We start from the raw sequence: 24,728 nt of genomic DNA on the forward strand, positions 1-24,728 counted from the left end.
AGTTCGGACATGAATTGGATAAGTGAATAATTGCAATTACTCTTTAGCTTATATGTACGGAACCGAGTGTCGCGATCCGACTCGCACTTGTCTGATTTTTTAACAACAAAAGAGATTACTTTGACGTCGAGTTATCAGATAAAGCTCTTTGTAAGGTTTGCGTGAAATTATAAAAATATTTAAAATATTTTGCACGCGAATACGAGAGGTCAATGTTACGGAAACAAAGGTGAATATGAACAATTGTACTGTTTGTTACATGAATAAAACTGTAGAGTTCAACGACATAGTCGTTATTAGTATCACGGTTTTGGTTGGAACTTTTCACTTGTAGATATATAAAAGCTTTAAATATGTGTTAGGAGTAGTCTGTGGTATTTCAATATAATTTAATAATAGTAACTTTAATTATATTTATATATCGTTCAAGCACAAATACAAAGTGATACTTTTGAATAAACAAATATCGAGCTGGACACCCCAATAAAGCATTGAGCAAATTGTGGATTGCGAATGTATAATAGATTGTATCCTTCTATGTATGTATTTATATGTTCTTAGTATTTAAGTAACGAATTATGTACATAGATACCTGTTTATTTTATTTTATTTAATATAATCGTTATATCTATATCAATATCTGTTATTTATATTATATTATATTGTTATTTTTATTATCTTTTTAGAACTGTAAGAATGTTTTTTTGGTTGGTATTTGTATTTAAATGTATAGTGAGCCTCGGAAATAAAAACAAACGGGCAGACTGAAAATCAGCGCTGCTCAGGCGTTAAAGCCCGACAGCACGGCTGAGTCTGACCCGATTGCCATGTTACTACTTACTTAGTGTATGTTTTTTTTTAGTAATATAAGTAGTTGTTAAGTGTGTAAATGTGGCAATAAATATTTTTTCTTTCTTTCTTTCTTTCTTTAATTTACCTTGGTATTTTTGAAATTATAATTCTACTGATATTAAAAATTGAAATAATATACTTTTAGAGAAGTTTGTTTGTCGTAACTAATAAGTACGTGATTTTTTTCATTCTTACAAAGTTTATCCAACACACTAACGTTACCCACGCCTTATGTAGTGTCTATAACCAAAAAGGTACAAGGGATTTAACCCTTTATCAATCTTAAACCAATCCGCATCGCATTAAAAGGGAAATCCTGTGTACAATTTAAATAATTACACAGTACTGCGATAATGTAACGGATGCGATAGTTGACGCGCTTTATCGTGAAATAAATTAAGTTCAATTACACTTATTAGTTACCGTTATTTAGTAGAAATGGGCTGACTTATGGTAATCAAGGAAGCATGGGAAAATACTGGTTTATTGGATATAAGGGACTGAATACAAATGAAAGTGTCTTTTGGCGAATCTCGGGTCGGTAGAGATTTTCAATTTGTTTTATTATTGTTCGATAGCGATTGGACAAAGTTAAATTCATATCTTTCTTCTTTTGTAGGGCGAAATAGTTTCCTTCTAAAGTTCCTTTCAGAACACTGTATTTTGTATAAAATGTCAATTATTTTATGTATTAATAACTATTTAATAGTAGTTGCTAATAGCTGAATAGGGCGGCCGTCCTGGACGGACTAAGTTTGTCACATGGCTGTGGGTCAGCTAGTTCTAAAAATTCGTTTTAAATACCAATTCGCAACCCTAAAAGAGGAAACCACAGCATTATCCTATCTTAGATTAGTACTTTATGCATCAAATATCAATCTCAGTAATATCAGTAGTATCTTATCAGTAAATTTCGTAACAGACCATTGTCCGAAGATTCCTTGCACGCATTGCGTGTTCCAATCAAACACTTAGGGGAAAGGGGCCTAAAGTGGGCACAGAGCCTAAAGAGGGCACTCAGTATAGTATCGGAATTTTAAATAATGGCGCGCGCGCGACTCGTGAGCACGATCCCCACACCCCTCCCACCTCGCGGCAGTCGTTGGATTCGCTTGCGAGCACGCATTTACAAGCTGCAACAAATAAATGTTTTTCGACGATTTTTGAAAAATATTGCAAGGTATGTAATATGTGTTCTTTTTATTTTGGTGTTTACAATCCTTTAACCAAAATTTGTTAGTTATTAAGTGACTATCTGGCCATATTTTGGTTCCATAAAAATCCACGTGTCTAAAAATTTTGAGGTAGAATTTCGTCTGAACCTTTCAAATGTCGAAAAAGGCAAAGCGGGCAGGGTAAAGCGGGCACGCGCCCGCTTTGCCCCGTCCGCTAAAATGTTACCTACATTCTTTTGTTAATTTGCTTTTTCCTTTCAGATGACCGCTTATAAACGGCGTAAATATAAGCGTAAAACTTCACAAGCCTCATGGCAACGCTCAACTATGCAGCAAGCAAAACGAGAAGTGCAAGAGTTAGGAAAACCTGTCAAAAAAGTAACAACTAAATATGGGATTCCAAGAACGACATTGCAGACATCTTAAATTGGGTTCGTGTAATGTAAAGCTTGGTAGGTTTACTACTTACTGTCTTTTCTACGGAACAAGAAATGGAGCTTTTGGAATACGTTCCTATTCCACATGGACTCTTTATTTTACGGGCTGTCTAAACAAGAATTTTTGGAACTTGTATACCTACCTATTACATTATTTTAGGATTTATAAAAATATATATATATATATGAAATAATTGTATCGCTTAGTAGAGACTAAATAATGATAGACTGTAAACAGGGCGTTATTTTTTTAAATATTATTTCAGATATATCTGGAAATATTGTACCTAAAAGTTTAAAGCTCCTAAGAAGTTCCTTTGTTTCATATATTCATTTAAAAATAATTGTATGACTGTTTGAAATACATAACTTATAAAATATTTTTGTGTCTTTTACTCTATTTATTATTGTATATATTATTTGTGGCTGTATATTTTGAAATCTACTGTTTAAATCCAGGCCTGCCCGCTTTACCCAACTACTGCCCGTTTTGCCCTAAACGAAAGCCCGCTTTAGGCCTCCCCTTCGGGCAAAGCGGGCAATCGTAGGCTTTTAGTAATCTGTTAATAATTATTATATACTTTAACTTTTTGACAAATTTAACCACTTAGCATTCAAAAGTATTTATTAATGGAACTTTTGGCAAAAAAATAAATGGATTAACTTCTTTTCAAACTTCATTTTTTTTAATTTTCCCGTAAGGTGCCCCCTTTGGGCCCATCTCCCCTATACTATAATTTATAGTTCTATAACGAATGGCGGAACGTTCGGTACCCGTTAAATTAACGATGTTATTTGAGACGAATCTTTAAACGTTATCTACAATTACGCTGTTACAGCCGGCGTGACCCATTGATTTTAAAAGACCTGAGTTGCCAACGGACCATGTTTTTTGGTAAACGCCGCTGTGCGATGGTCGATTGACAGTAAACTGAGGGGTTACCAATGTTTAAATCCCTACTGTCTTACCACAAAAAACTTTAGACAGGGATTAACTTTAAGCGCGGGTTCTCTTTAATCTGGTTTTGTCGTATTTCACATAGACAACTATTACAGTGACAGATCCCTGGTTTAAAGTTAGACTGTGTTTAAATTGTTTTGTGGTAAGCACTAGAGTCTAGGGCCTAGACGGTTATGCATGACATGCGTTAACGTGAGTTTTTCCACAATGGAATTTAAACTGCTATAAGACATCATGGAACTGGGGTTGAGCTAAACTGTGATATAAGGTCGAAATAATTGATTATATTTTAGTAAAGTATTTAAACGATTTTGCTTAAGCTTCTGCATACATATAGGGTAAAAAAAGTAATGTTTCTAATGAATAAATGGTAAAAAAAAGAAAATGTCTATCAGTAGATAATAACAAATCGCTATAGTGAGGTTTAATAAAGGAACTTGTTCATTAATGTTTACATTATTGTTGCTGTAGAATTATAATGGAAGGGACATTTTAAAGGTCCCGTACTAATAAATTACTGGAAGTTCTTTTGCTTCTTTATAAGTACAAATAGTATATCTATAGTTATCGCTTTCTATCCAAATTGTTCGCGCCGTTTATGTTGTTTACGTTTTAGGAATAAATTATTTATTATTAGGTTCTTAAATTATAAAAACAAAAAAATAAAAAGTTTTAACAGTTTCACGTTAAAATACATAAAAATAAAATCACACGCACAGATCTCAGATCTTTTAATAAAATTATCATTTTAATGTATCGTAAAATGGCTAACAATATATTTGACCGACATTTAATCCATAAATTGAAACCATTACACTTTAATTAACACTTGGTTAACCAACTGCTGTCTATCCTCAAAACCGTTACGCTGGGAAAAAATATAAATATAGTAGACAGGTGGTAGGCTAAGAGCTGGCGAATAATATTCAACTATAAAATATTATATGAATATTTTAAATTTATTTTGAGCTTTTAACTTGTTTGTGTTAAAATTAACCGATTTCCTGACTCAGAAATCAAAATCAAACCAACCTCAGTTAGTTCATAATATCGAAATTTGAATTAATTATTAAACTGTAATTAAGTTCTTATATCTTTGCTAACATAATTCTACTCGTCGTATTAAAGCAAAACTTACGTCGTATAAAAAAATTAAGGTAAATCAATCAGTCGGTAAAATATCGTGAATAGTAAAATTTTCAATTCATTAGTTCACAACTCTCTCATTTTGTATTGTATTTTGTTTACCCTTTAGTACTTTTTATTTGAAGTCCTAAAATATTATCCAGCTCTTACACTAAAACAGGTATAGGGCTTTACGGTCCGGCGCGCGCGCAGTGACGTCACTTCCGCTCCCGCCTGCTTCCTGCGGACATTCACCATACATCTTGTGTTGAATGCGCAATAAATACTAATCTTGTATTGTTTATTTTAATGTAAGATATGAATTTAATAATGCAAGTAATTTTTTTTCGAATGGAAATTAAATTTTGAATTATTACAAGCTTTCAAAAGCTCTTTTTTCTATTTACGTTGTTGAGTTTGCAAGATTAAATAATTGAGAGCTATTGAATGTCGTCAAAAATTTTAAATAATATAATGTCCCTGAATCCTAATTACAAATATCGTTATTGTGAAAAAAGCTTTATACAAGTATTTATAGTTACCTTAGTTGATTGTCTCTAAGTATACATATAATAACTATATTACGTAGGTATAAATAGTAAATTTACACATTATACATTATTTTAGGTACAATGAAGTACCTATATAGAGTTGAAATATTGAATCCATTTCTGTTGATAAGATTCCAAATATATTACGAAAAATACAATTGATAGAAAGCTTTCATGTTGATTAATATAACCACCAGCTACGTAATAATTCTACATTATTGAAATTACACTGTCATGTACAATTACACCTAGGTATATCATGTTTTATCAAACAAGGGTACATGGTAATAATTTAAGACTATTACTATTTATTTCAATATCAGAAATTATAATGGTACCATATCTTCTTTCTTATATTTTTATGGAATTTATACTAAAATGCAATTAATTATGTATATTGCACGCCTCATAAGCGAAGCGTTGAGGTGGGTACTACTGTCACTTCGCGCAAAACATCTGATTTTTCAAACTTAAAATGTCTTTATGTATCATACATTGCACTTGTAAGATAATACATACACACACATATTAAGAAAAAACACTATTTTTAACGTTCATGATATTTTTGATGTCATTTTTGTTATTTAAACTAGTTAAAAAACAGTTTAAAAAAGTTCTGTCTTGGACGTCCGTGTGTCTGTATGTGCGGATCCTTTTTCTTGTTAACACGATAGCGACCGAAATACTTTACTAATCGAGTCTTTTTTTTTCTCTTACGCTTGAGTATGCTCAGGAATAGAACCCTTTCATTTTTCAGGGTCTGATTCGATGTGGTTTAATTGTTATTAAATAAACAAAAATAATAATTAATAAATATTTAAAAAATTATGTGGCGTGCACTTTTGGATTTTCCAAATTATTAGTAATATCATGGACGAATAATATAATATGGTATATTTGTCTATGGTAATATGAAGATTAAAAGAATAGGATAATACTATAAAGATTTTTTTTTCAAATACCGTCCTTTCTTTTCTTCCTTGGCTGTCTTCCACTAAATGGCCGTGCCATAGGTATAGGTCTCTGTCAACGAACAGATTGGCCATATAAATTGTTTTTATTACGTTTTATATGATTATTTCATTCCATCTATGACTCATTTTCTCATTAAAATGCAAATTTGCCTCGTGCTGTCGCCATATATAACGAGAGCACGCGAGCGGACAAATATTTTTTCTTTTATTTCATAATACCGAATACAATGAAGATATTTTGTTATGTTTAGAGTAGGTATAAAAAGTATTTCTTTTTGTATTTCCTGAGAGAGAAAGTTATTTGATTCATGTAGATGTATTTGATAAAGCATTCATGCTATTAAATTCACTTTTGTAAAATCAAACAGGCAAGATTTTAGAAGAATACAGGTAATAACAGGATAGGATATGTTTATAATTTGAACAAAATAATGAGTTCTATACATTTTTAAATGAATTAAACATAATTTGATGAAATTGTATGTGTAGGTAGGTAGGTACAATAAATAAAATTAGTAGGTATCCAAAAGGATTTTTTCATAAGTTTTATTCCATTTTGTTTAACCTTTCAAAAGAAATCTATAAATTGCAATTAGTCGCCTTTGATAACCCAAAGCTAATCGTAAAAAAATATATTAGCTAAGTAGACATTTATTAGGTACTGCTTTAGGTATATATTTGTTCTCAGGTAAAATTAGATAACCTATATGAACCAGGTAATACGAGTGTCGACGTCTCGACATTTATTTTTTTATTTATTATTTATTTAACACTTCATTGTGCTTGAAAACAAGTACGTAAAGGTAACATAAGACATTTAATGAAAGCACAAACGGCCTTATCACTATGCAGTGATTTCTGCCAGGCAACATTTTTATGTAACTACAATTTCAAACGAACATTAAAATTTAATTTACGTTTAAAATTTAGTGCATTTGAATGTTTTTCCCAATGAATGGTGTGTACCAAGCGTCACAAAAGAAAGGCCATTAACGAAATTTCCCACCATTTGCAATTTACAAATTGCGGTTTCATGGCTACGCTTTTGTCACTTCAAAGCGGTTGTTTGTCGTTGTGAACAATGAAAGGAGTGAGTTGTCGGATTTTATTGTTACATATATTTTATTTCACACTAATATTTTAAAGGGGACACGATTTTTCGTGTGTCTGTTCGTAAATAAGCTCCGAAACTAGATAGCTCCGAAGCTACATCATTTATTATCTTATATTAAATTTCGGTGTTGATAGCCCATTCATCAAGGAAGGCTATATAACATCTGCGAGTAATGCCGCGGAGCAAAGCTAGTCGTCTATATAGGTTCTTCTTAGGATAATATTTTTTTGTTTTATAACGAGCAGAGCCGGGGCGAGCGCTTAGTTTTTTATACAGTACCTAAGCTCGTATATTATTGAAGATGTAATCCTTTTTGACTAAAAAGTACTAAAATACGCTAAAACAAAATGCTAATATGAAAATTTTTCGTCACATTGAACTCACGTATCGATATTTGTCCTCGTAACCATGGTAACACGGAATACCGTTACACAAAGTTAAAAGTGAACTCGACAAATTCACGCTCTAATAGTTACTGACTAATTAGTTTAACTTTATTGTTAAATAGATAAAAATTTGCCAATGTTTTACGCTGTTTACTTTAAAGTAACGTTAGAGGACTGTTTGTTCTATAAACTAAATTGATTTTGCTGAAAATTTGTGTGACCCCTTCACACAAATTTTATATTTAGTCTTGTCGTGAAGCAAGGAAGAAATAGTTAATTTTGGTGTTGTATTTATTTTTATGAGGCTTACTATTCTACTTATTTAAAAGATGCTTTACTTAGTTCTGCTATATGAATTTTATTGAAGGTTAAGAATACATTAGATATTTAATATTATACTTCACATATAATGTCCACGGGAAGAGTAGAGTTATATATGTAGGTATACATCCTTAAGAACACTCAAAAAAGAAAATTAACTATCTGAAATAACGTAAAATCAACATAAGAAAATTCCAAGACTGGAATATTATATATTTTATTAATAATAATGATATTATATGAAGCATTCTGCATTCCGCATAGCGACTGGATTGAATATTCCTCAAATAACACTTCAATATTTATTTAATAAGGCGCGTGCTTAAATTATAAGTGAGGTGTAAAATAAATAGTTAAACAAATATAACGGGTTTATTTGCAAATATTCGCTTTATATAATGAAAATATAGCATAGATTTATTAAACAAATGAGATATTGATTATAGCATAACCACGCGTTACTCAAATACTAGACCTTGTTGAGTTTGTCACATTAAAATTGAATTAATATTCATGTACAAAATTACAAATGAATAAAAAGAATACATATTAAAATTTACTTCAATAATAAACGTGGGGCTTTTGTATCATTATTAATCAAAATTGTATGTAAGTTATTTTGTGTTATCTTTTTCTGTCTGTTTGTGCTCAAGTAAATGTAAAAAAAAAACTGTGGGCTGAGATTTAATATATAAATAAATATCGTAGCAGCCCTAAATTTAACACTTAAGGCCACAAATCGACAAATTAATAATTCCATTCATGATTTACACTTCATACAATTTGTGAAGCAGATAACATTAACTGAATGCAATAGTTAATTCGTTAAAACGATGGTTATCTTTCGCAATTTCTCAATTGTTCACATAGTACAGTTATTCCCTAAAGGTTTAGGTCAGGTGAGAGTAGATTTTGCATTTACAAGCTGGCAAACCACAATTATTTACGCGATTAGACTGCTTATCTTATCTGGAGTATATAATATAGGTGTTATAAACAGGGTTTTTAATATAATATTTCTTATATATCTGCAAAGAAAACTTACACTTTACATGTAAATCATCCCCTTCAGGGAGTGAAGAGGTATTTTTTACTAAAATAACAATGTATAGATTTTGGGATAATGTAAACTTAATTGTTTTATTTAAAAGATATGGATTATTATCCTATTAGAATTTTAATTGTTTAAATATCTTATATGCATCTAATTTTCTAATACTTTAATCTTCTTAATAAAAATACCTGTCTATCATAAAAAATCTAGCTACTGTAAAAAACAAGTTACTTTTAAGTACTTCAAGTTTAAGTAAAAAACATATATTCTAACAGTTTTCAACTTTATCATTGCGGTGTTGGTGAAACGCTAGCGTGTGATAACCTTTACGCAGATTTTATCAAAGTACAGATCTAAACTTGTTTTTAACTGACTTTGAAAAAGATTATAAATTGCACAAGAAAACATGTGTTATATAAAGTGGTATATATATTCAGGTGTGTAAGGGATTGCAAGCATTTTTTATTGTAATAAGAATAAGTCGTATTTATTAGACAAAAGGGGAAAATGGGAAATGTAACTAATAAAAACATAATTTTTATTAGTTACATTTCCCATAGTAAAATTATAATGAGCAAGTAACTGTAGCCTGCTCTAAGTTATAACGCATAAAGCTCTTATACTCACTTTTATTTATGTTTATTTTTACACCAATCCATTCAGAGAAAAACAATAGTTTTTGTAACGTAAATAATACAAGAACTAAAATAAAACATTAAATTCGTAAAGTATTTTACATAACATGAATTCTACACGAGCGAAGCCACGGGAGCAAAGCTACTATAAAAATGATTCATCTTAATTTTTCATAGAGCAGATTATCTCATTGACATTGACGCGGCCAGTAGCTTACGAAGATGTAATCTGTGAAGCCTACATGCTGAATTATACCTTATCTTAATAGGCTTATGTATCATAATCCTTTGTAATTACTTTAAGGCTCTGTACTCACTGAATTAATACAGTGACGTCACTATTTTGTACTTTTGAAATTGGAATTTCTATCTTTTAACAGATGATGTGATTGTTGAAGAAGTTTGTTTTTTATCGCTGTCTGCTACTTAAATAAATATTATAACAGTAAAGTGGTAGTGGTGGTAAATAATGAAAGTATACGTTATGAGTCATTTCATAGATACGATGATCAGCATTAATTAAAAATTAGTCAGCATTATCCATTTATTTCAGTCGAGCTTTAAAACTAATCGTTGATTTATATTTTATGTATCTATAACACGATTAAAAATGTATAGAGAAGATTGTTTTTATAATACCTACCTAATACCTATGAATATTTTTAGCAAAGTTTTGTAAGTATGTACATTTCCATGCATTTTAATTCATACATCGTGTGCACTAAGCTTAACCCAAACTTCATAGAGAATCATAAGTCTGGGGTCATTCACCCCAGTGCTAACGACTCATGAATAGTGTATTAAGTACTTTACACACTTTTGGACCCTTGTCTTCTAAGAATTACATTTATATAGCGAATTAGGTAAATATGGTTTTGTTTTATTATATTTTTTATGCCTTCGTATTTAAATGGTCTGTTTATTTTTATAATTAAAGTATTAACACCTACGATAACACAGTTTTCACTTCATCCTACTACTAAGTTAATTCTGTTATAATTTGTTATTAAAGGGTACTTAAGTTTGAATTATATTCGTATTATATGCATTGTGTTATATTTTAACCTGAAATAATTATATAATTTTTTGTGTGAAGCATATTAAACATCAAGGGAAAACTTTTTTTATGGAGTAAATATCCATATAAACGTTTTAAGTAAATAATGATATTATGGGATTAATTCAAAATTATTCTTAGAATAAAAAATATCATGATTTTCCTATGTCACAACTAACACAAGCTTCAAGAAAGCTTTCGTATTTACCGTGAGAAACCGGGGCGAATTACTAGTGAAACATAAAACAAATATTGATTTGATTGTCTATTACAATAAAATAAAATCTTGTTCATTAAACTTATCCAATTTCGTGGGAACCGAGTGGTAGTTTGCGAGAAATCGGTAAAATGAGCATGCAAAATCCCATATTTACAGTGTGAATACACAACTTTTTGTTTCAATGTTATTTTAGTATTAACTAGCTGTGCTCCGCGGTTTTACCTCTAGCCTTCCTCTTTGAATGGGCTATCTAACACCGAAATAATTGTTCAAATCGGACCAGTAGTTCCCGAGATTAGCGCGTTCAAACAAACAAACTCTTCAGATTTTTTAATATTAGTAAAGATTGGAGATAAGTACTTGGAGTTTCAGTGGTTATCATGACATTGATTTCATGGTATTTAGAAAAAAACATTTATGAAAATGTTAATAATATTCACTTTTATCTTTTCAGGTAAGGCAGCCTACAGATTGCAAAAAATAAAAATAGACGATAGACTAAAGCTAAACAGTACTAAACAATTGTAATTTTATTTTTACTTGAGAAGTGACTAAAGGGTGACGGTGTAGTTGCTGCTTCTGTGTCCGCGATAAGTTAGATGCTAAGACAGAAGGACCGAATATACCACTTATATGATGAAACATGTATTATGTTACCTCAATTCACGAGCAAATTAAATTAACTTGTAACATTAAGATATGTCATATCCTACTAGCTTTCCGCCCGCGGCTTCGCCCGCTTTGTCTAAAACATAATAAATTCTATACTAAAACCTTCCTCTTGAATCACTCTCATCTATTAAAAAAAACCGCATCAAAATCCGTTGCGTAGTTTTAAAGATTTAAGCATACATAGGGACATAGGGACAGAGAAAGCGACTTTGTTTTATACTATGTAGTGATGATAGTGATAAGCAGTTCTTTATTTTGAGTTTAAAATAAACTGACGAACACAGTAACATACATCATACGATAATTCGACCACTTTCAGAAAATACATTACCACGCTTATGTATCATCTACATACCGATATGTATTACAAAAATAATCACCACTCATTAAAACAGTTAATTTAATAAAAACGTTACAAACAAGTTGTAATTGGAGAAGATAGCCACGTCGAAACAAACACGTTTTACAAATATAAACAATTTTTCAAAATAGACATCACAAAAACAGTCGATTTCAATGACTAGACGTAGAAAAAAGGAAAAAAAACTGGTCAGCAGTATATGGGCAAGACTTATTTTTACATAGCTGTGCTCCGCCTCCGCGGTTTTACCCGTAGTGCTCCGCTCCTTCTAGTCTTAGCGAGATAATATATGCCAATAGCCTTCCTCGATAAAATGGGCTATCTAACACCGAAAGAATTTTTCAAATCGGACCAGTAGTTCCTGAGATTAGCGCGTTCAAACAAACTCTTCAGCTATAAGTATAGATATGTATGTACCGGAGTAGCCCGGTTTCCCCTGACCACGGTCATGAGAACTAGGGATTACGGTAATCGTCATTAATTGGAAGTGATCGTATGCTTAAGTGGTTTCAGCGTAATGTGTAATTGATCATTGGTTCTGATTTTTTGTACGTGTTATAAAATATGTGTGATGTTCTTGGTTTGCAAGTTCTGTGGTTATGTGGGGGTTGGTGTAACGTTAAGTAATTGTTAATTGGTTTGTTTTGTATGAGACGGCGAATGTGTTATAATTTTGGAGGGATGGTGGTTTTTTGTTGAATTGAATCTTCAGTTGTGACGTTATTATGACCGCTATCTTTTTATATATAAAAATGAATCGCAAAATGTGTTGGTAAGCGCATAACTCGAGAACGGCTGAACCGATTTCGATAATTCTTTTTTTATTATATTCCTTGAAGTACGAGGATGGTTCTTATGTAGAGAAAACGTAAACATGTACCACGGGCGAAGCTGGGGCGGACCGCTAGTTATGAATAATATTCAATTTTATTTAGTAATTAATTTTTGTGCATTAATGATGTGTACTGTAAATTCCCAAATTAAATAATGGTTTGTATCGAACATCATTCTTTAGGTACTTGTTGAAATAACCCTTAAAATAAATATAAAAAGGGTAACATAAATCTTCAATGTCATTAAATAATCTATATTATCGCGAATAAATAAAAATACTCTTAACTTGAGTAGATGCGAACATTTTAAGCACTGCAATCAAATTCGAACATGTTTTAAGGGAAGTCATTAAAAACGAACAGGCAATGAACTGTTGTTTAACACTGTCAACAAAAATATCAATTTATATTATTACTAGCGGTCCGCCCCGGCTTCGCCCGTGGTACATATGAAAAATAGATGTTGGCTGATTCTCAGACTTACCCGATATGCACAGAAAATTTCATGAGAATCGGTCCACCCGTTTCGGAGGAGTATGCAGACTAACATTGTGACACGAGAATTTTATATATAAGACTAGCGGTCCGCCCCGGCTTCGCCCGTGGCACATATGAAAAATAGATGTTGGCCGATTCTCAGACTTACCCGATATGCACAGAAAATTTCATGAGAATCGGTACACCCGTTTCGGAGGAGTATGCAGACTAACATTGTGACACGAGAATTTTATATATAAGATAAATAGATATTATGTATTAAGATAAGTTTATTTCTTAACTAAAAAAGGTTATGGAAACTTCTATTCTTCAAATAATTATTTAAATGAAAATTTTCACAAAATTTTTTTTCTGGCGTCTTGAAATGTATGTCACAAACATATTAATGCAACTGGTTTATTTTTTATACTATTATCTTATTTATATCTGTGTATAAAAACATCTTATTAAATCTATCTTCAGTATCATACGGTATGTTTAGTATTTTTATCGTACCTAGTAGGTATAGTCGAGCGTATTAAAAATTACCAACCCTTTTTTGCAATAATTAAATAACGTGTTTTCAGTTTGTTTATATTGTAGTTTAAAACAGTGGGTTAAGCACAGTTTACTACAAGTTTTTCAAGGTTAATTTCTAGCTGATAATGTTATGAAATTATTTAAGTCTTAATTGTAACCTATTAGTTATAACTCTTTGATTGTAACTATATAAGTAATTTCGTGTAAAGTTATTAGAATATTGTTTAAAAAATGATCTAAAAAATTAGCAATTGATATCTCATAATACTATGTTCGAACATCAATCTATTGAAAAAACCGGACCTTTTTTCCGATTTTCAAAATGCATTATGAAAAATATTATTTTTATTTATAAGTAATAACTACTAAATATATTATGTGTTGTGTATATTATGTCACCATTTCGTATTAATTGAATACTTCTGAGATAGAAGTACCTACCTATTTAGCAAATACAAAAGAACGTGTAGCAATGTCCGTTAAAATGCGATGGCACTTTTTTATCTGTGGACGTGATCGGAATTCAAATTTTTGGCGCGCAATTTTGAGGTTTATGTTCTCAAAGGCGGTCGTCGTGATTAGAAATTTTCAAATTTTGTTACAATAAGTAATGTGAAGATACTATAATAAGATAAAATACCTATATAATTAAATATAAGCATATGTGAATTAATAAAAGGAATTAAACAATTTGAATTGTTTATTCGATGAGCGAGATTCTTTATGTAAGTGCTTACTTTGTAATTAATATTGTAATAATTCCTTATCTAAATCGTAAATTACCATAAGTCTTACACTTTATTTTTTACCTAAAAAAAATAATATATGTATAACTACCTACATCTACATAAATTAAAAAAGTTTTTATGTTCATCAAAAGTTAAAAAAGAAAACTAACGGAACTTTCCCATAAAAGTAGGCAACAAAGGAACGAACAAAAACTAATCGATTTATTTTTTGAGTACAAATCGGTTTTGCTTATGAAGCGTAAGAAAAATTGGTGTCACAGTAAGAAATTTTTAACAGAGTCTGTTGCCAAGTGTTATTTCTAGACTTTATCTTTTAAATACCTAGTCATTGTCAGTTACCGCTTTGATTTGGCATACCTAATGCTGAATTAAAAGGGAAATTAAATAATAATGAGCACTTAAAAGCTATTCGAATAGTTTAATTCTAACCAATAAATTGTTGTTAAGATTATTTACGCCAAAAGCTTTCGTTATACCACAGACTAATAATAATATATGTACTACGTATACAAGTTATACACTGTTATATTTAGCCACGAAGGTATGTTTTGAGTTTGCTGGCTTTCTTCATATAGCCGATATCAGCGAGTTACACATGATAGGTACATCGTAGGATTGGATTTAAATAAACAATAAAATAGCAATTTTCAAGGCAGACAGAGAAAAAGCATATACCTACTTATCGATAAGTTATCGTTCTGTTTGCTAATGAATTAAATGATTTCATTATTGTATACTAGTAATAGACAAAATAGAAAATGTTTTTTTCATGTAGCAACCCACGTTACGCAGCCATTCCACCGTGGCTCCGTTGTCTATTGAATATGCATGCAGCATTGTCCATTGTCTATGACAAATGGGCCTTATTCCCATCCGTCTGTCTGTCCGTCAGATTGTAAAGCGATTGTGTTAGCAAGGCCGAATTTTTGTAATTATGCTACTTTAATTGTTAATGTAATGAGTAGGTACTAAACGTGTAGGATAAGAAGTATTTAATTTAGCGCCATCTATTATCAAAAATTTGTAATTTGCAGTTTCCGCTATTATAATATCTGAAGTAAATTCTTAAATTGGGCGTCTTCATTAATATATTTCAATGTTACGTAAAATAAATGGGTATAACTATAAAAATTTAGAGAGCTGTGAATTTTCTTCGCGTTATATTACTTTTATTGCAGATAGCAGCCATTTTATCTAATTTTTAGACGGTAGTAGTAAAATTCCTAGGAAACGTAATAAAGAAGAATGCATCATACAATGTTACGGTAATCTATAAATTGTATGCGTCGAATTGTTCTCATAGTTTTCACTTTCTTACGCATCGACGTTTGAATGGCGGCGAGAGCTAGTTTTTGTCCAACTGCAACAAAAAGGGCATTGTTTTTACGATAAATATTGGGCTTTGTTGTACAAGAAGGTTAGAGAAAGTGTTGGTGGTTTTTACTCGACTAATTATTTGTGAGTTTAAATTGAAAAATCTTGTTTTAATGTCGTTTTCTCAGACCAGGAACAACTATAAAATAACAGTCTGTTATAGTACAATTTTATATATTGGTAACTAACAAGCCAATGCTCGTGATAACTTAATTGTAAATATTATGTTACAAGCACTAATTTATTTGTGTACATACCTATTGCATTCAATTTCATATTTAACTTTACCTTTTGAGTTTATTCAGAAGTCTTGAGAAAAACATCTCTATAGACTTATTTCGTTAACATAAAAATATTTCGAATCGTACGCAATTCCATAACGCCACAATACGAAGGTCTAAAAATAATATTTGGGTGTACAATTTGCATTTTTTATCAATATAGTGTTAATGAAATATGTCCTTAAATATGTATGTTTTAAAGGCGTTTTTCCTGTAACGTTTAGAACATGGCAATGTCTCCCACGCTATTTACTCCATTCACGGGTAAGCGCTAACGCATCTTACTAATGAATGCGACAAACTATCATGTTTATTTATCTACTACTGTACTTTATATATAAGTATATGTTTGGGAATCTTAAGGAAAAGTGTACATTGTGTGTATAAAAATTATTATTGTAGTAGAGGTTAATAAATCGGAAAAGCAGTCTTTCGTATGCTAAAATTTTAAACAGTTATATGTTACAACTAGAATTGGTTAAGGCCTTATTTTTTACACAGATGTACCTAACATATTTTACTTTTTCTGGTGCAAAAAGTTTCCTTTTTATTTATATTGTGACAGTGAAATTGAAACACGAATGTTATAGATTAAGAGTATTCATAAAATATTTTTCTAGCCAAAAAAAAAATAACATTACCTACTTACGTATTTTTTGTTAAATATTTTTTATAAACAAATATGCCTGTAATTGCTTGCCTATCGAAAAGTGGTCATGGTTATTTTTAATTAAATTAGGCATATTCTGTGTATCAAAAACTATCAGTCAAATAAATTTCATTTGGTTATCAAAAGTATGAAGATGAAAAAAAAAGGATAAAAGTTTATTTAATTAAAAATTATAAATAAAATGACCACTTTTCGATAGGCAAGCAATTATAGCCATATTTGTTTATAAAAAATATTTAATAGAAAATACGTCTCATCTGGTTATCAGATCGGTGAAGGACGATCTCCCACGGGTTCTCCTACTATTAGAAAAAGTGAACAATATGCATAATAAATAATGAAAGGGATGGTGCGTATTGTTATACTGTGTACCCAATAGGGTGAATAATCGATCGATTTTAATTATTTATACATATAAACGTTGGTAGTGTAAATCTAATCAGTTTACTATCACTTCAGTAAATTTGTAGAGAAACTAGCTTGATGACCGTGAATTCGATCATTTGACTATGAGCTTTTTTTCCATTAACTTTAAATGTATACAGTAATACATTTTTTGACGTGACAACGTCTTATAATTCGATAGAGCTGGTTGCACGCACGAAAAAACATGACTCATGCGGCGTTACCTCGCTCTGAGGCGTTCCATGTCCATGTCCATGTAAGGTTTGAAGTGGAAGCGAGAGCGCGGAACGAGCGACAAAGAAGCACAATCGGACGTTGTCACGTTCAACTATCGTCAGTAAACCGACTTTACAGACAACCAATTTTTTACAAAATGAAGAATGGAAATATTGATTGATTGGCATGTCCGTTTCACTTTTTTTTAATAAGTTCATTAAGGTTGTTATTAAGAAGCTAGATGGTATGACCACCGTTGTAAAAATCTTTATTTTAAATATAAGTATTAAGTACCTACAAAAGTCGAAAGAATTTTAATGTCTTTTATATAAAATTCAGAGAAATGAAGACAATTAACGTTAAAATAACTTTCACGTTAAATCCAAAAAAAGGCAGGTTTGAAGGAATTTTTGGAAATAAATTACAAAGTTACGATCGATACTCATTCGATAGTAGTAAAATATGAGGGCGTTATCTGTTAATAAAATTTTAATGATTTTCCGTTAATGTGCCAATTTCACATTAGTAATTTTAAGATTTTATAAACCGATATCAAGAAAGAGGTTACCATTTTTCCATGAAAGGTATGTGATATTGTAAGAACTGCAAAATTATAGCGACATAATATAATATCTACAAAACATAAAATATTAATAAAATTATTGACGTAAAACAGATAAAAATTCACTGTGATCTTCAATTTGGCATGCAATTTTTTTTGTAACATTATAAATGTATGTTCACGCATTTATCGACAAACTCCAGTAAGTACCTACCTTATCAATTACCTTCATATTATAATTAATTTTCAAATTAAAGGTCTATTTCACACTTTATTCACCTTAAAGGACAAATACCTACGTACAATAATTAGTACCTAGCTTAGGAGTCGTAAACCAAAATTTTACACGAAGTCAATTATAACTGCAACTATAACAACTATGATAACAAAGGCTTGTTGAATAAACCGATACTACTTGACAAAACACAAATAATTGAAGTAACTTCGTTGTCCATATTCTCACGATATTTAGCTATCGATCCTAACCTTTAAGTAAACAATGTAACTGAAACAATTACGGGCTATTAGCTCATGAATAAGGCATCGTATTCAAAGTTCAACTTGCCAATTTTCTTGTTGACAGAAATCTTTTCTGCGATTTATCTATTTCTAACGGTGCATTTAGACCGAACGAATTTAGAGTTCTAACAGACGAACGGCAAGCCGTAGCCGTCGACGTTTTGACTGCTGCCGCCGACGCGTCGACGACTGTCGTCGACAGGTGGCGACGGCTGAAGTAGCTGCCGTTCACAATTGCCGTTCGTCTGTTAGAACGCTTAGAGATAGAGCTAGAGCAAGAGCATTCTTACGTGATGATTAGTGTAAACGAAAACTCGTATTCAGTGTTGTTCACTATTAGAACATTGCATAGAATCTTTTCGTAAGAACAACGAAAGAATGCTCTACGCCTGTTTATACTAAAATAATTTGACATAGTGGGGTTTGAATGGGTTAGAATGAGCATTCGCTCGTTTGATGTAAATGCACAATAACGCTAATGAACTTAAACTTTACCTAGACTTATTATTGACTAGTTGAACCTGCGGCTTTAATCGCATGGCATCTTAATAGAGCACATAGACCTCTCTCTCAATTTAGACTATAGGTAATCTATCTAGAAGAAGAAAGAAAGAAGAAAGAAGAAAGATCATTTATTTGACTCCACAAAATTGAAATAACACGATTAGCACACAATACAATTAGAATATGACAATACAATTCAAACACAGTAAAATTAAAATATATATAACTAAATTAAAATATATAAAAGTAAGAAGTGGAGCCAAAATGGTAGCCACTCAGCATAAATTGCAACGCAGCTGTTGCAACACTGATTTTCAGTGGCCCCTCTTTGAAGCGATTGGAGCGTCAGTGCGTTCAAAAATATAATATGTATCTCTGTACCAAATTTCACACACAGATTCGTTCAGCTGTTTTTCCATGAAAGACTAAGTTAATAATATGAAAGTCACTGAAAAATGTTATCTATAATTAATTAAAGAATATGTATATTCTGGATATAATGAAATTTAAAACATTTGGGTACACGAGATTAGTAGGTAAGTTATGGCGAAATAAACGAGTAAGTAGTTGTAAAAAAAAAGAATAGTTGTAATATATTAAGATATAAATACAAATAATATAGCCGATGAAAAAGCAACAAACCGTCACGAATGAGGAAGTATTTTAAGATTTTTAAATGTAAAAGTTTTAATTATAATTTAAACAAAATAGTCAACGATAGCTCACCGGCATAGTTACATACCGGAAAAGATGAATACCATTTACTTATATAGTACTCATATCATTTAACATATAAGTATGTACTATAATGAGCAATAACGAGGTAAATTAAAAATTATTTCAATTTACCTTGTATTTTTTTGGGTTCAATATAACCAAAATGGGTTCCGTTTATGTGATCACAATGTTATTCCCTCGTAACTACTTCGTAGTATTCTATAAATAAAATCTTTAAGAATTAAATACTTTTTTACAGATTTTAAAGGAGTGAATTAATTGCACCTAAATTGGTTTCTTCGAAAATAAAAGTGGTGAGTCGATTTCGTGTGTTAAAATATTTTCCTTTTTTAGCAGTACCTATTATTGATTTAATTCGAGAAATTACAAAGGCAATTTTAATTTAATACGTGTGTCACTCGACGACTGCCGCGGTCGCGCTATTGCATAGCATCGCATCGCTGTGCCGGTTGGAGTGGGGGGTGTTAAGTTTTTTCGTTACAGAATTTTTACATTCGGTAGCCGCACTCAAAGTCTGAGATAAAAGCTATGCAATAGCTTAAAAATTCATGTACATACATACTTACATAATAAAAAGTAAAACAACTAAAACCCAACTACGACAAAAAACGACGCTGAAAAAGTATAAAACAAGATTTTCAGAATTCCACTATGTAGAGATAAATTTTCATGTTTGGAAAGACGTAGTCACACGTTGTCAAAGTGCTACGGTAGATATATGTAACGTGTGACTACGCCTTTCCAAACATGAAAATTTATCTCTACATAGTGGAATTCTGAAAATCTTGTTTTATACTTTTTCAGCGTCGTTTTTTGTCGTAGTTGGGTTTTAGTTGTTTTACTTTTTATTATTTGTACTATTTTGGTGTTAAAGTGTATTTTTGGCGCATAATATTGACAAAAGTTAAATTGATGAACTAATAAAGAAGCTAGGAACGAAAAGATGTGAATTATATGCAATCAGCCCATGAATACAGGTAAAGTCACAAGCAAATGCTAGTAATATACATATATTCAAAATGTGCAAGTAAAAAGCTTTCAAATGATACCAAACACGGCATATTTATCTTAACTTTATTTTTTTACTCTGTATGTTTTGTCCGCTAGAGAGCGCCACATTAGATTTTGTGAAACCCCATATAGCCTATAACCAGCGGACAATTAAGACGCTTCTAATGATATGTCATTTGTCGAATTCTGATTAGTAGTTTAGAAGTTACGAGGGAACAGATGAACATACATACATACATACATACATACATACATACATACATACATACATACATACATACATACATACATACATACATACATACATACATACATAGCCTGTCAAAATCATAACCCTCCTTTTGCTTTGCCGTAGTCGGGTAAAAATTAGATAGATACTAGTTGCGAATCACATTGTCACATACCGTAAGGTATTTTCTATTAAAATATTTTATGCGAAGAAAATATTGTACATTTGCACTTTTGAATCGTAAAATTTGCTGTTAACATGTAATATACCGTTACTAAAAGACACAGTATTATTACTATTTACATGGTATTTAATTAATAAAGAAATTGTGTTTTTAATTTGTAGTTGATTACAATTTTGAATATAATATGTTCCATACAAGTATCTTTCTTATATATAAAAATGAATCGCAAAATGTGTTGGTAAGCGCATAACTCGAGAACGGCTGAACCAATTTCGATAATTCTTTTTTTATTATATTCCTTGAAGTACGAGGATGGTTTTTATGTAGAGAAAACGTAAATATGTACCACGGGCGAAGCCGGGGCGGACCGCTAGTCTTATATATAAAAATGAATCGCAAAATGTGTTGGTAAGCGCATAACTCGAGAACGGCTGAACCGATTTCGATGATTCTTTTTTTATTATATTCCTTGAAGTACGAGGATGGTTCTTATGTAGAGAAAACGTAAACATGTACCACGGGCGAAGCCGGGGCGGACTGCTAGTATTTAAATATTTTTATGTCATGTAGTTTGCAAATAATAAGACCAATTATTATTGGTGTAAAAAATAATTTCCTTAACTATATACTATAATTGTATCTGGATCTGTATCTGTATCACTAGCTGTGCCCCGCGGTTTTATCCTCATTGCTCCGCTCCTGTTGTGTTGGTCTTAGCGTGATGATAGCATTTAACCTTCCTCGATAAATGGGCTATCTTATATCTAACACCGAAATAATTTCTGATATGAGCGCGTTCAAACAAACGAACAAACAAACTCTTCAGCTTTATAATATTATAGTATAGATAAAGTACACATATTAAGAAATAAAATAAGTTATTTTTTGCTTCATAAAATTAAAACGTTTCAATCTAACATAGACATGATACATTTAAAGAAATGAAAATAAATAATTAATTGAATTAACAGCTATTACTTACTTAAATGGTGAATGCTATTTCTTTAATCATATATATCTGGAAGTATAGTGAAGTAAAAAGCTGTAATCTACATTCTACATCATATTAAGAAGTTTAAGACAGATCAAATAAATTAATGTTTCAATATTTGTACACGGTGTTTGTTACTACATTTTTGCCAAAACAAGTCGAATAAGTTATTTAAGTATATCCGTTATGAAAAAATCTAAGACACCATGTTCAAAACTATAGAAAATAACTAGGCAGTATTGCTTGAACTAATATACTCATATCTGCATAGTTATTTATTATTTACTATGAATATTAACATAAAAATGTTAATATTCATAGTAAACTAATAAAAAATCTGTTGATTGACAGAAATAAATAAGAAAAACTAGTACTGTGCCTATTACAAATTTATTAATTAAAATAAGGAAAATCGACTTGACATGTGAACTGCTTACTGCATTCGAATGTATTTATATAAAACTAGCGGTCCGCCCCGGCTTCGCCCGTGGTACATATTTCGCAATTAAAAGTAGCCTATGTCCTTTCTCGGGTATCAAAATATCTCCATACCAAATTTCATGCAAATTGGTTCAGTAGTTTAGGCGTGATTGAGTAACAGACAGACAGACAGACAGAGTTACTTTCGCATTTATAATATTACCAACCATACATTGGATGTGATGATATACTATTTCCTAACGACTTGTTTATAATATAGGTACTCATGTAAAATAGTGCGGGTTTGCTCCGTAATATAATAGCTGTTTCCTTGATAATATCTCCTTAGAATAATCTAAGATTGTATGACTATTTCTAGAATTCAGTCACGACTCAGCTATTTTAATGAATTTAGCGGACAGTCATTTTGTGACAGATTTATAAAATTGAGAAATTACTTACTGTTGTTATGTTTGTCTGTTTAGAGTATGGGGTAAGATGTCTTTTATGTTCAGTTATATTATATTTGATAAGTTATATTTGATAAGTAGGTATGTATTTATTTAACGAGAATATATACTTCGCGATCGATTATATTAAAGAGAGAAATTAATGTACTTTACATTATTGATATAATGAAATTTTTACAGTCTAATAGATTTATTTATCATGCCCTTTGTACAAAAGTTTATTTTACTATTAAGTTTATTTTTAAGTTTTTGTCTTATTATGTAAGTATCTACGATTATTTCTCCATTTGTATTGTGAACAATTGACTTAATTAATTCTAATGTTCGTTTTTATCAAGATTATGTCTGAATAAGACCCAATAGATTTGTATAGATAAAGTAGTATAATTGCTGCATTATTTTAACTATAGTATTCCTTTCAAAAATACATAATCAAATACGGTATAGTCTGAAGTAAAACAAACTTAAAAACTCAATATAAGACACAAGAAAATATTTTAGTCAAATTATTTTCGCTTTCACAATCAGAGAAAACATAGCTCATAAAATTCATCGCTATCTGTTCAGCGGTTCTTGGGAATAGATTTTCATTCGATTTATTTGTTTTGTTTATGATTGACTAAAAACTAAAAAGACGATGTCGCGAGTTGCGACACCGTCGCCTATGGGTGCCTATGGCATCTGCCGATCTACGCTAATCAGAATACACACGGGAACATACCTTGTCTAGCAAAATTGAATGTAGTCCTAACTTTGCAAAATATATATTTTTATATAGCTAGCAAAGTTCGGATTAAATTTAATATTGCTAGACCAGGTTCAAATTAAAGCTAAATATAAATTTAGATATATTCTAGAAGAAAACGAAAGTGTTGGTTTTTCTCTCAAATTAAGCTTAAAAGAGCAAAGTATGAGCATCTTATAAATAATAAATAGTGTAGAAAATATGTTAACACGCAAAATTCTCGTTGTGAAATATTTATGTATTGCATTTGCGTGAGTATCTTGTAATTTAAATTTCAACAAGAAGGAAAAGTGATTACTTATTATAATATTATTTTTTGTTTGTGTGGCACTCGGAATTTTGCAGTTGTAAAATTTAATATACCTATAGTACCTACCTATCTAGATCCTTTAGCACAAAAATGTATATAACCACTAAATATAATATTAAATATTAATGTGTAACTTCTCTACAAAATATTTGAAAATAACCACAGAAAGCTTTCATAATGATTCGATTTTAAACATAATAAATGGGTATAATTATGACGAATCTATAGAGAAAATGCATAGAAAAATACGATTAATCAATGTTTTTTTTTCATACAAAGTTGCACACACGGCTTATCCGTGTGTCCCAATCCGTTCATTTCGCAAAGCTGTCACGGTATTGCCATGTGGGGCGGCGCGCTTCCGCCGATTGTTCGCTGAAAGTAAAATCATTCGTAATGCGCCTTTGTGCGTTTTGTTGTACTCAACGTGTGTCCGTGTGTAGGGAATAGCTTTTACTGTCAGTACGAGTTGTATAATCAAATTACTAATTGGCTACCTAAAGTTTTGATTTGTCCTTTGCCTGAAGGTTGCCTGGCAGAGATGGCTTTGAGCCATAAGGCCGCCATTTGTACATTTTGAATGGTTTTGTTGTACTTTTATTTTA

General features: G+C 30.9%; 2 protein-coding genes across 5 annotated transcripts in view; both read left to right on the forward strand.

Annotated features, from left to right (window-relative positions):
- The window catches only part of LOC149897260 (uncharacterized), a 90,875-nt gene that overhangs the window by 29,799 nt on the left and 36,348 nt on the right, over positions 1-24,728 (forward strand). For 2 of the 4 annotated variants that reach the window (XM_090116899.1, XM_090116897.1), the window contains exon 2: positions 20,002-20,056. The exons of the other annotated variants lie outside the window; for them this stretch is intronic. The gene's annotated coding sequence lies outside the window, so the exon portion shown is untranslated. The remainder of the gene's footprint in view (positions 1-20,001; positions 20,057-24,728) is intronic. 4 annotated transcript variants of the gene reach the window in all.
- On the forward strand, positions 1,615-2,606 carry LOC149897261 (uncharacterized). The gene is made up of 3 exons (XM_090116565.1): positions 1,615-1,620; positions 1,775-2,032; positions 2,289-2,606. Exons 1-3 carry the CDS (start codon positions 1,615-1,617, stop codon positions 2,451-2,453), a joined length of 429 nt encoding a protein of 142 aa, XP_089972691.1. The 3' UTR covers positions 2,454-2,606.

The sequence above is a fragment of the Colias eurytheme genome, chromosome 26 (assembly GCF_061535395.1).
Source record: "Colias eurytheme isolate Ceu_HAF_F1 chromosome 26, ilColEury1 Martin Lab GWU primary, whole genome shotgun sequence".
Classification (NCBI taxonomy): domain Eukaryota; kingdom Metazoa; phylum Arthropoda; class Insecta; order Lepidoptera; family Pieridae; genus Colias; species Colias eurytheme.

Excerpts from the sequence above, each read along its gene's own strand:
- LOC149897261 (XM_090116565.1), top strand. Across the intron at positions 2,033-2,288 it reads TTTTTGAAAAATATTGCAAG|ATGACCGCTTATAAACGGCG; the intron begins GTATGTAATATG and ends TTTTCCTTTCAG.